We start from the raw sequence: 13,668 nt of genomic DNA on the forward strand, positions 1-13,668 counted from the left end.
GTTCGAGACGTTCTTCCCCCCGCCGTTTCCTAAAATCTGCCTTACCGGCACCTCCCTCTGCCAGGGAGGCGGTGTTGGTGGCTAATCAACACTATAATCACAACAAGTGATTGTCAAGATGCCCCTCCTTCAGCAAGGAAGGGGTTACTATTCCACAATGGTTGTGGTACCGAAACAGAACGGTTCGGTGAGACCCATCTAAAAATTAAAATACTTGAACTTTTATATAAGAAGATTCAAGTTCAAGATGGAATCGCTCAGGGCGGTTATTACGAGCCTGGACGAGGGGGATTACAGGGTCTCCCTGGACATCAAGGATGCGTACCTGCATGTCCCCATTTACCCTCCTCACCAGGAGTACCTCAGATGTGTGGTACAGGACTGTCACTATCAGTTCCAGACGCTGCCGTTGGAGTTGTCCACGGCACCGAAGGTCTTTACCAAGGTAATGGCCGAAATGATGATACTCCTTCGCAAGAAGGAAGTTTTTATTATCCCGTACTTGGACGATCTCCTGATAAAGGCGAGGTCCAAAGAACAGTTGGTAGTGGGGGTAGCACTCTCTCGGGAAGTGCTACAACAGCACGACTGGATTCTCAATATTCCAAAGTCACAGCTGGTCCCGACGACACGTCTTCTGTTCCTGGGAATGATTCTGGACACAGACCAGAAAAGAGTGTTTCTTCCAGTGGAAGCACACGAGTCCTGGAAAAAATGGTAGCTTCGTACGAAGCATAATTCCATTCGGAAGGTTCCACGCAAGGACGTTCCAGTGGGACCTGTGGGACAAAATGGTCCGGGTCCCATCTACAGATACAACAGCGGATAACCCTGTCGGCAAGAAACAGGGTGTCGCTGCTGTGGTGGCTGCAGAGGGCTCATCTACTAGAGGGCCGCAGATTCGGAATACAGGACTGGGTCCTGGTGACCACGGAGGCCAGCCTTCGGGGCTGGGGTGCAGTCACACAGGGAAGAAATTTCCAAGGAGATTTCGCTTCACATAAATATTCTGGAGCTAAGGGCCATTTACAATGCCCTAAGCCAAGCAAGGCCCCTGCTTCAGAACCAGCCGGTACTGATCCAATCAGACAACATCACGGCGGTCGCCCATGTAAACAGACAGGGCGGCACAAGAAGCAGGATGGCGATGGCAGAAGCCACAAGGATTCTCCGATGGGCGACCTACACCCGGGAGAATGGGGACTTCTTCCAGAAGTTTTCCAAATGCGGGTAAACCGTTGGGAATGACCACGGGTGGACATGATGGCGTCCCGCCTCAACAAAAAGTTGAAAAGATATTGCGCCAGGTCAAGGGACCCTCAGGCGATCGCTGTGGACGCTCTAGTGACACCGTGGGTGTACCAGTCGGTTTATGTGTTTCCTCCTCTACCTCTCATACCCAAGGTACTGAGAATAATAAGAATGCGAGGAGTGAAAACCATACTCGTGGTTCCGGATTGGCCAAGAAGAGCTTGGTACCCGGAACTTCAAGAGATGCTGGCAGAGGACCCTTGGCCTCTGCCGCTCAGACAAGACCTGCGGCAGCAGGGACCCTGTCTGTTCCAAGACTTACCGCGGCTGCGTTTGACGGCATGGAGGTTGAACACCGGATCCTAAAGGAAAAGGGTATTCCGGAGGAAGTCATCCCTACCCTGATCAAAGCCAGGAAGGATGTCACCGCAAGACATTATTACCGCATTTGGCGGAAATATGTTGCTTGGTGTGAGGCCATGAAGGCCCCGAAGGAGGAATTTCAACTGGGTCGATTCCTACACTTCCTGCAAGCAGGGGTGACGTTGGGCCTCAAATTGGGGTCCATCAAGGTCCAGATTTCGGCTCTGTCGATTTTCTTCCAGAAAGAACTGGCTTCACTGCCTGAAGTTCAGACTTTTGTCAAAGGAGTTCTGCATATTCAGCCTCCTTTTGTGCCCCCAGTGGCACCTTGGGATCTCAATGTGGTTTTGGCATTCCTGAAATCACATTGGTTCGAACCACTTAAGACTGTGGAATTAAAATATCTCACGTGGAAAGTGGTCATACTGTTGGCCCTGGCTTCGGCCAGGCGGGTTTCAGAATTGGCGGCTTTGTCTTGTAAAAGCCCTTATCTGATTTTCCAGATGGATAGGGCAGAATTGAGGACTCGTCCTCAGTTTCTCCCGAAGGTGGTCTCAGCTTTTCACTTGAACCAACCTATTGTGGTGCCTGCGGCTACTAGGGACTTGGAGGATTCCAAGTTGCTGGACGTAGTCAGGGCCCTGAAAATTTCTGTTTCCAGGACGGCTGGAGTCAGAAAAACTGACTCGCTGTTTATCCTGTATGCACCCAACAAGCTGGGTGCTCCTGCTTCTAAGCAGTCTATTGAGCGCTGGATTTGTAGCACTATTCAGCTGGCGCATTCTGCGGTAGGATTACCGCAGCCTAAATCAATAAAAGCCCATTCCACAAGGAAGGTGGGCTCATCTTGGGCGGCTGCCCGAGGGGTCTCGGCTTTACAACTTTGCCGAGCAGCTACTTGGTCAGGGGCAAACACGTTTGCTAAATTCTACAAATTTGATTCCCTCGCTGAGGAGGACCTGGAGTTCTCTCATTCGGTGCTGCAGAGTCATCCGCACTCTCCCGCCCGTTTGGGAGCTTTGGTGTAATCCCCATGGTCCTTACGGAGTCCCCAGCATCCACTAGGACGTCAGAGAAAATAAGATTTTACTCACCGGTAAATCTATTTCTCGTAGTCCGTAGTGGATGCTGGGCGCCCATCCCAAGGCTCCAATTGTTATCATACTGTTAACCGGGGTTCCTATCACGTGTTATATGGTGTGATTGGTGTGGCTGGTATGAGTCTTACCCGGGATTCAAAATCCTTCCTTATTGTGTCAGCTCTTCCGGGCACAGTTCCTAACTGAGGCTTGGAGGAGGGTCATAGGGGGAGGAGCCAGTGCACACCAGATAGTCCTAAATCTTTCTTTAGAGTGCCCAGTCTCCTGCGGAGCCCTATTCCCCATGGTCCTTACGGAGTCCCCAGCATCCACTACGGACTACGAGAAATAGATTTACCGGTGAGTAAAATCTTATTTTTTCGTAGCATAGGGTAACATTGTCCTGTGATTACCAGATAATAAGTACAAATGGGCCCCGTTATTTGAAAGATGGTACTCCCCTCCTTCTAAAATGGGTGTCCCTTAATTATTGGTAGACAGGTTGGGAGATTTTTACCTATGTCTGGACTTCATTATTTCTCTGTAGTGGAAGGGGTTAATATCTGATGGTCAGTGTGTTATCACTAGACATTCACATTTATGTGTGGGGGTCCCCTCATTCAAATGAGAATCCCCCCCATCTTTTTAGGTTATATGGTGGTGGATTCAGATTCATCACTGCCAGCTGCAGGGGGTCACCAGCAGTCACCTGAACCAGTAAGGACAAAGTCAATTTTTGGAGGGGGTGGGTACTCTACCCACCACTGTGGAGGACAGATGGGGCTCATCCTCCACACTGTGGGTGTGTATATGCAAGGACAAGCAGAGCTGGATTAAGGGGGGTGCCCAGGGTGTCAGTACCCCGGGCCCCCCTGCCTTGAGGGCCCCCTTGGCCGGAGCTCTGCACTGCTCTGTCAGAATTCTTCAAGTTGCCGGGGGGCAGGAGGGATCCACACTGCCGGGGGAGGAGTGCGGCTGTGCATGCGGCTTCCTCTCCCCTCGTCTTAGGCAGCACGGCAGGGACTGAGTCAAGCAATCTCCAATCTCTGCTGCCAGCAGCATTTCTCCTGGCAGCAGCGAAGGCTGGAGATTGCTTGACTCAGTCCCCGACCGTAGCCTCACTCCTCCCCCTGCAGTGTGGATCCCTCCTACCCCGGCAGCCTGGTGTCTTCTCTCCCTGCTACAGCGTGGCTCCTCTTGCCTGTGACCGGGGTAGGTGAGCAGCGCATGCAGAGGAGGGAGAGTTAATTTCGGCAGGGGGGGGGGGGTGCAGGGGACCCTCCTTTCTTGGGTGCCTTGGGCCCCCCGAGGGCTTAATCTGGCCGAGAGGACAAGCCCCACTTGTCCTCTACACAGTAAAGTTGTTAAGTGTTGTGACTACATTACATGAAGTTGCTAGTATCTATTTGCATTCCTTGGGGCAATGTATTAAGCCTGGAGGAGTGATAAAGCAGTGATAAAACAGTGATGGTGAAAAGTGATAACCACCAGCCAATCATTACGGGTTTGAAAAATGACAGGAGATGATTGACTGGTGCGTTATCACCTTGCACTTACTTCTTTATCACTGCTTTATCACTTCTCCTGGCTTAATACATCTGTCCCCTTATTTACCATGTCCATTGTGATTACTGCAGGAAGAAGTTTCTCTTTAGATGTACTAAGAAAATAACTATTGTGATGTTGTTAAATGGAAGATATGTTTTTCATGTTCTCTAATAACACTACCAAGACACAATTAATTCTTGTGTATAGACACTCTATTACATTATATTGTTTATAAATAATATATTGCAACTTTCGCAGCTATATCTAACTCCATTAATCCACATCTTTACACACAATTCAGAGTAAGTATTTGCAGTTGTACGTCTGAGGTTGAAATACTTCTGCGTTTTGAGTTGGAAATATTAAGATACATGCATCTCAATATGCACATGTAAGACTGCAATTTTGGCACTTCATATGCATCAAACTCCAAATAAGGCAATAAGGGGCTGTTGCAGAGTTGAATGCAAATTAGTATTGGGAGTTTGCACACTGCGAATTCTCTGTTATCAAGCATACACAACTACAGACTATGCAGATTCATTTCAAAAGCATCTCAGTGGCATGTCCACTTGCTACTGACTGGGTGTAGCTGGATGGTCTTACATTGGCAAGTTCAGAGAGGGCATATCATAGGACTTGCAGATTATTCAGAGTTCTACACAAATGTAAACACGCCTCAGATGGATCTTCTGCACCAGAGACAGTACTGGTCCAAGTGCACACTGATAATAATAAAATCAAGTGAACAGATGGGGGTGTTCTGCCTGGTGTTCTGGAGGTGTGTACAACTCATCATAAAGTATATACACATTTAGTTCTATGCACCCAAAGTGGCAACTTGTGTTCAACTCTGCATTGTCCCCAAGGTGTCTATATCACATTTATAACCTTAGCTTACTTGCACAAATCATAGGACCTTGTAATGTGCCGTCACTGCAATGTTATTGCAAACAACCTTATGGCTGGCCGTGCTCATTCTCCAGAACTTATGGCAGCCAGTGGGCTAATAATTCTATTTTTGTATTGTGTGCTTTGTTTTGAGGTGGATGTTGGACTAGTGATGTTACCTCCTATCTACATTTAGACCTGCGCTCCAGGAATGCATTAGTACAAAGCTAACTTGACTTCATTTTGCCAAGATCATACAAGCAGGACTAATTTAAAAGTGGAATGTATGGTCTTCCATAGAATCCAGGACCCGTACATGACCTATTATAATCTGCCAATGTAGATTTCAAAGGAGGAAACTATATGTCACATGTGTTTCTCCGCCATATCATTTATCTGCCTGCATTCCTCTTATTTCTGCAGGTTGGTTTTCGGAAGGGGAGAGGGCACTTCCTTGGCTCCCTGGGTATTAGATCTCAGCCAGAAGTGTTTCTAGGAGTCCTGAGTGCAGTTCTAGCATTGCTGCTCCTTGGAAGTCTTATTGCGTTAGGTGTACAGCAAGCCTCAGGTACCAACACATTCATCCTGCTCTCTTCCCTCCCATTCTCCCTGCACTCCTGTGTCCTCACTGACATCATCACCTGTGGTCCATTCTCTGACACTTTGCAATGGTACTAACATGCATACTATTGTACTCTCTGGCCCTCATTCCGAGTTGATCGGTCGCAAGGCGAATTTATCAGAGTTACACACGCTAAGCCTACGCCTACTGGGAGTGTATCTTAGCTTCTTAAAATTGGGACCGATGTATTCGCAATATTGCGATTACAAACTACTTTGCAGTTTCTGAGTAACTTCAACCTTACTCTGCCTGTGCGATCAGTTCAGTGCTTGTCGTTCCTGGTTTGACGTCACAAACACACCCAGCGTTCGCTCAGACACTCCCCCGTTTCTCCAGCCACTCCTGCGTTTTTTCCGGAAACGGTAGCGTTTTCATCCACACGCCCATAAAACGCCGTGTTTCCGCCCAGTAACACCCATTTCCTGTCAATCACATTACGATCGCCGGAGCGATAAAAAAGCCGTGAGTAAAAATACTATCTTCATTGTTAAATTACTTGGCGCAGTCGCAGTGCGAATATTGCGCATGCGTACTAAGCGGATTTTCATTGCGATGCGATGAAAAATACCGACCGATCAACTCGGAATGAGGGCCTCTGTATCTAAGCAGTGGTTAATAACTATGATTTCATTGAATCGTTTAACTATTTCATTAGTCACAATCTCCCCATGATACAAAGACATGTTTTTCAGTATGACATATCTTTACATATAACATTTAGACATCCGTAGTACATAAAGAGACTAAGAGGACACTTGTGGAGACAGATCTTCGCTTTAGCAAATGTCTCAGTCCTATGTACAGCAGCAGTTACTGTAGGTGCTGTCTCCAGGTGAGTTGCCAGCATGGAGAGCAGCGAGGCGTCAGCGCTGGAGGACAGAACAGGGAAGGTAATTAACATCTTTTGAACTGTAATCACAAAGGAAATTGTGGCTATTGAATAAACAGGTTCAAAATAAGGCCTGTGGTCACCCAATCAGGTGCTATTGTTACCCAGTCTAACATGCAATTGTACATTAGACAGTAGTAGTACATAATGTAACTTCCAGCAGTGAACTAGTTAACCTTTTCCATGCATTCTGCATTGACAGCTATAAAAGACAGCTTGATAGATAAGAGACTAGTAGGTGTGTTAAGTTGCCAGGTTCATGTGCAGTACTCTTTACCATTATCCCTCATCTTCTGATAACACCGAGAGGTATATTTACTAAATTGCGGGTTTCTAGAAGTGGAGATGTTGCCCATAGCAACCAATCAGATTGTACTTTTCATTTATCTAGCGCCTTCTACAAGATAATAGCTAGAATCTGATTGGTTGCTATGGGCAACGTCTGCACTTTTGGAAGCCCGCACCTTAGTAAATATACCCCTTACAATATACTTTGTTTAGATTCAACATTCAGTTCCATTAGCAGTGAGGTGATTATGGGAGTTGCAATATATTAGGTCAGTGAAGCAGAAGAATCTGCCATAAGTAGGAATAGTTGGAATATTAAAGGCGTTTTCTACTTTTTGACAAATGTTTCTTAATAAAAGCTTCCCACCTTATATGCCAAAAAGGGAGGTACGTATTATCTCAGGCTGACTTGTGCTTTGGTACTCAGCGATGACAGACGAGGCCGCGTGTAGAGCTCTGGATGGCCTGCAGTGTAGTTATATCATCTGCAGTGTTGCTGGGAAAATTAGTATTATTCAACATTTAGCAATAAGGTAACAGGTTGATTCCTGATAGGGAGGTTTTCCCTCCCTATTTTCTTTATGAAGGGTGATAAGAGGGTCTGATGCAGTGCGCAGCGCAGTTTGCCGATGTCAGCGGATGCGTGGACACACACATTGCGGTTGCATCCCTGAGGGATGCGACTGCAAAGTGATTGACAGCGGCAGTTATTGCGGCGGTTGCACCAGGAAAATGGGGGCAGGTCGGCAGCGTTTTCAGGGCGGCTGCATGATGTCACACTCTCCGATAAAAAACAATGGTTGCTGACCACCTGACAGTGCAGCCAGGCTGCGCTGACAGGGGTCAACCTTAGTTCAGATGCGTCCACCATTGGGAGGCAGCCTCACACATGCTGGGCGGCCACCAGCATGTGCAGAGATGAACACACATCTGGTTGTGTATGCAGCGATGTGCGTTCATCTCTGAAAGACCCCTTAGGTTAAATTTAGAAGGTGTTTTCTAAAAGTGCACAACCCTTTTAATTCCAAAAACTATTTTTGTGGCTTTGTGCAGTACTGGCTTAGACAGAATCTATATAAATGTGCGTAGTGTGTATGAAACAAAAACAGCTGCTATAATGATTGCAAATCAATCATAATAACAATCCTTTCAATTATTGGAAAACATGGTTGGAAGAGACATATAGCCCCCACCAGTCTGCGTCTGCGGTCATTGCCAATCTAATTAACAATGGAAAAGAAACTGATCCGACTGCTTGGCCCCAGTGGATGAATGCACAATCTCACTCGACTTGACTACCCATATTTTTGTCCAAATTGAATAATAATCTTGTCATTCTATCCTTGGTATTGTTTTACTATGCAAGTGTTAGAGCTATATATTTTATTAGAAGAGAAAGAAAGAAAATCAGTGATGAATGCTTTAATTTGGTAGAATGTTGGATTTAGGGCCAGATTATGGGGGTAATTCAGACTGCATCGCTGCAGTGGCAGCGATCGCCGTCTTAATTAATATGCGCAGGGCGCATGCACAGCGGTGCGATTGCCTCTGCTTGACTGACAGGCAGAGGTGGTCGTGGGCCGGAAAGGGGCATGCCAATGGCATTAGAACACCGTTGCCGAGGCGCGGTCTGGACAACGGAGGCGTGTCCGGACTGTTGGGGGGGTGGGCCGCAGCGGCTGCATGACATCACACGTAGGGAAGCGGCAGTTAGCCCCCTGCCAGCGCGCAGGAGATGCGCTGGCAGGGACCTACTTGTTAGGCATAAAAGCATCGCTGCCGTGCGATGCTTTTGTGCCTGTGTGGGGGATGGTACGGCTTGACATGCGGGCGGACTACCCCTGTGTTGGGTGTCACCCCTCATGTCAGAAAAACTGATGGTAGATGTGCTAAATTTAGCACATCTACAATCAGGTCTGAATTACCCCCTATATTAGATGCCGTAATTTACAGCTTGGGGAAAAGTGTGGTAGCCTCGGGCTTTAACACCTGGGACTATTCAATTTTAGCCCCTTTAACTCATGCGACAAATTACCCGCCAATCTATCCGGGATAAGTTCCTGGAGCTGTGGGTTAGCACGCTTGTGGCACCTGTGATCAGGGCATTTAACACAGATTTCTTATTGAGCCTACCCAGGCTTAAACAAAATTCTGCTATAAGTGCAGCCTATGTGCTTATCAGTGTCCGGATTATAGATTGAGTGTATAGGTCGACAGTCAACAGTTTGCCATATGGTCGACGTGTATTAGGTTGACAGGTACAAAAGGTCAACAGTGCTTAATGTCAACAGGTACAAAAGGTCGACAGTGCTTAATGCTGACAGGTGCAAAAGGTTGACAGATACAAAAGGTCGACATGACAATATTAGACACACATATGGTCGACACATTTTAAAAAAAAAATTGAAATTTTTTCCCAAAATTAGCTTGATTTACTATACACATGGACTATGATTGGGAATAGTAATCTGTGGCGAGTGCAGCGAGCCGCCTTGGCAGAAATGTGGCAAGCGAAGCGAGCCCCCGAGGGGACACGTTTCAACTGATGGTGGTGACATATTATCAAACATACAAGATTTTACCCAAAAAAACTGAAAAAACTTGTGTCAACCATTTTTGACCATTGTCATTTCAACCTTTTATACCTGTCATTGACCATAACCATTATTGACCTTTATCTGTCGTCCTTTTGTACCCGTCGAACTATTGCATGTCGAACATTTGGTGTCGACCTGTTGACTGTTGACCTAAACACTGTAGATCTTCTGTACCACACCTGGGCTTTTCACCAGGGCCGGTGCTAGGGTGTTTGGCGTCCCCCTGCAAGCGATACATTTACTAGACTTCCAGTCCCAAACTTCCCACTATGGGGTATAAATAAAATGCTATAGGGCAGGTCACTTACCGTTGATCCTGGAGCGTCAAAACGCGTAGGTAAAAGTGACTCAGGGCTGAGTTAATAATCATTTTTTACCAGCATATTGGTTTCACATGATCCAGAGGAGAGAAAAATCCCGGGATTCCACCTTCTCATTGATTGGCGACTGTGTGATTACAGACCTTGTTTACTTGGACTGCATATACTCCCCCGGTTTATGTTTTGTTTTTGTGGTTTTCTAAACTATGGTTCACACTAAAAAAGCTGCTTTTACAATCAGTACAAGATCGTATATGTTGCTCTGTGGTAAATTAAAACAGTGTGACGTGGAAAAGAAACCTTGATGTGCATTCACTAAGCAGGCTGGCATGTTAGCTATATGTAAACATTGTTTTTGTTAACCCTTCTCATGTTGTGACATCCATACGGCCTCATTGGGGACCACGCCTGGTGGAAAGAATTCTGTCTATCAGAACACCGATTCCCTCTACAAACACCGGATGGTGTAAATAAGAGACTGAATTTTCGCAATATTACACTATTGTGCTTTTATTTCTGTTTATGTACCATGGAGTTATATATGACATCATGTGTATCCTACAAAGACCGGTTGACAAGTATCCATTTGATTGCCTTATGTAATATTAGACTCAGTGCATCTCTGTCTGCATTTTTTGTACAGTGAGATAAATTTGCACCCTCCCATACATAGAAAAGGGACAGCGCATGCCTAAGGCGTGCATCGCAGAAAGGGGTGTGGTCTCATAAGGAAGGGGATTGGTCACACAATAATACCCCCATTTCAAATTACGCCACTGAGCAACACAATCTTACTCATATTACACCACACGTAGTGCCCCTTATTCATATTACACCACATAGTCGTGCCCTTTATTCATATTATACCACACGTAGTGCCCCTTATTCATATTACACCACATAGTGGTGCCCTTTATTCATATTATACCACACGTAGTGCCCCTTATTCATATTACACCACATAGTGGTGCCCTTTATTCATATTACACCACACATAGTGCCCCTTATTCATATTACACCACATAGTGGTGCCCTTACATCACACAGTAGCGCTTCTTAGTCACGTTACGTCACACAGTAGTGTCCCTTATACACGTTACGCATCCCAGTAGTACCCCTTATACACAATGCTTAGAGTAGTGCCTCTTATACACATAGGCCCAAATGTATTAAGCCTTAACAAGAGATAAAGTGGAGATGGATAAAGAGTGATAAATGACCAGCTGATAACGCCATAAAAATGACTGAAGAATAATGAAGTCTCTATGGTAGATTTATTGTATTGTGAAATTCACAGGGCTCACGATAAAAGAATATCATGAACTGGACATTGACACAGTGATTTCATCTTATATACTTTTCATTACAGCGTTACGTGATCCAATCAATCCAACCAATCATGATTCAATCTTATGGGGGTTTTCCAATTAATTAGCTCAACATTTTGTGATTATGACTGTTTAATATCAAAGTTAATTTTACCTTTCACCTAATTTTAATTATTTTTATTCTGCAAAATACAATTTCCTATTCTGCAAAACACTAGCTAACCACAGTCTCATGATACACTGTGCAGCCGGCATTATTTCTTGTTTTGACTAAAAATCACAGTTTCTGCAAACATATAAAAATCACTTTTAAAGCAAGTTTATTTAATGAACAATAGACAAACTGACATCCAGCTTCCATTTTGTATTCACTTATCAATATCACCAGCCAATCAGCGTCCTAATTGCCATGCCACACGCTGTGTTTGAAAAATGAAAGTTAGGAGCTGGTTGGCTGGTCATTTATCACTCTTTATCCGTCTTTACTTTCTATCTTGTTAAGGCTTAATACATTTAGGCCATAATTTCAACTGTAGTAGTGCCTCACATAATGCCCACAGTAGCAGGGCCCCTTATACACATAATGCCCACTGTAGTAGTGCCCCTTATACATGTGTCCACAGTAGTAGTTCCACACATATTGCCCACTCTAGTAGTGCCACTTAAGACTCACATAGGTCTCAGCACCAACAAACCCAGTCTGCTACCTCCTCCGTGCAGTTAAATACAATCGCATAAAACGCGCTTTATAGTGGATTACTGGGCATACAGGTGGATGTGGTAGAGATCCATGTCTGGACAGTGAATGGATTTTTAAATTCTACTATTCTGAATATTTAATTTTGAAGGTAGCATGTACCAAGTACTGGATATATACATAAATGGATCATATTTGCATGCAGCTCTTGCTACCTTACACTCTACCCCACCGATTAGTCCCATCTGTTTTATACAGAACATTCAGTAGCATCTCTGGTCCTATTTCAACACGATTTTGTGGCCAATGGACTTTATTCAGCAAGGATCGCAAAACTGCTAAAAAGCAGTTGCTCCAATCAAATAGTTGCCGCCCAGAAAGAGAGAAAAAAACGCTCATTGCACGCATTGCGATCGTATCACCATTTGCAATTACCGGAACATCAAAGAGTTTTTCCATCTGCGCCTGGCAAAGTCATCCACAATTCTGCTAACTCAACAGGCTGACGTCAGAGACCCACCCGAAAAATGCCTTGGCATGCCTGCGATTTCCTCCCCTAAACACTGGCTTTCTTTCAATCAAAATGCAATTGTATTAACAATGCGTTGGCAGAATAAATCGCAAATTATGATTGCGCACAACAGTGCTAACGCTGCACATGCGCAGTCATTCAATAATCGTCTGGATTGTGTTTTCTCAATTTTGCGATCCATGCTGAAAAGTTTCAATATCGTGCAAAATTGATTCTCTCTTTACTCAAATCATATGCTTCAGGCAACGATCTCCCCCCAAAGCCAGGACCAGGTCATTTAATATTTCCCTAGCTCACTTAACCTCACATCAGTTAATTTTCCTCATTCCCTCTATTCATTTTTCTTTTTTAATGAAAGAGAAAAGTCTCATCTCATCTCTGTTGCCCCTAGGCCTGATGCTAAATTTGGCCATGTTTATGTTAGTTATGAATAAATTCAGATTTTTCTCTAAAGATATACTGCGCTACACTGCTGCATTATCTAGGATTGTATTAAAGGCCTAATTCAAGGTTAATGGCAAAACCAAAATCCTCCTCTAATGGGCAAAACCATGTGCACTGCAGGGAGAGGAGGAGGGGGGCAGATATAACGTGCAGAGAGAGAGTTAGATTTGGGTGGGAAATATTGTTTCTGTGCAGGGTAAATACTGGCTGCTTTATTTTTACACTGCAATTTAGATTTAAGTTTTAACACAGCCCACCCAAATCTAACTTTCTATCTCTCTGGGTTAGGTTTATGCACTAGGGGGGGATGTTTAGAGCCGGCCCAAACCAATATGATGCCCTAGGCAAGTTTTTGGCTGGTGCCCCCTAGCCCCACCACTAGATCCACCTCCGACCCTGCACCCCTTTCCCAGCACCATTACCACTCACCCATAGCAGTCCTCATTTTGGTGCACCTACTCCCTATATTTAAAAAAGGAGCAGTGCCCACATTTGGTGCATAGCCCAAAAAGGGGCATGTTCTTACTGGGAAGGGGCATGGCCACACAATAGTACCGCCAATTCCCCATTAGTTGTGGCCTCAGTAGTTGTGCCCCCCTTAGTGTGCCCACCAGTAGCTGTGCCCCTAGTAAAAAAAAAAAAAATACTTACCAGCCCCGTTCCTGCTTCCCGACCACTGCACTCAGTCTCCGCCGCCGGCGCCTCTCCTCTGATCTATGGGAGAGACGTCATGATGTCTCTACCATAGCACCGTACAGAAAGGTCCTCTCCTACCTCACTGCACGTCTAGATTCCCTTTGCGGAGAGGATCTTTCCCTA

The 13,668-nt window shown here is 45.3% G+C and overlaps 1 protein-coding gene across 2 annotated transcripts in view; it reads left to right on the plus strand.

Moving 5' to 3' along the window:
- The window catches only part of ECE2 (endothelin converting enzyme 2), a 373,266-nt gene that overhangs the window by 250,068 nt on the left and 109,530 nt on the right, over positions 1-13,668 (plus strand). For both annotated transcript variants that reach the window (XM_063916625.1, XM_063916624.1), the window contains exon 3: positions 5,556-5,700. In XM_063916625.1, coding sequence (XP_063772695.1) covers positions 5,556-5,700 — 145 coding nt within the window. The remainder of the gene's footprint in view (positions 1-5,555; positions 5,701-13,668) is intronic.

Source organism: Pseudophryne corroboree, chromosome 4, assembly GCF_028390025.1.
Source record: "Pseudophryne corroboree isolate aPseCor3 chromosome 4, aPseCor3.hap2, whole genome shotgun sequence".
NCBI lineage: Eukaryota > Metazoa > Chordata > Amphibia > Anura > Myobatrachidae > Pseudophryne > Pseudophryne corroboree.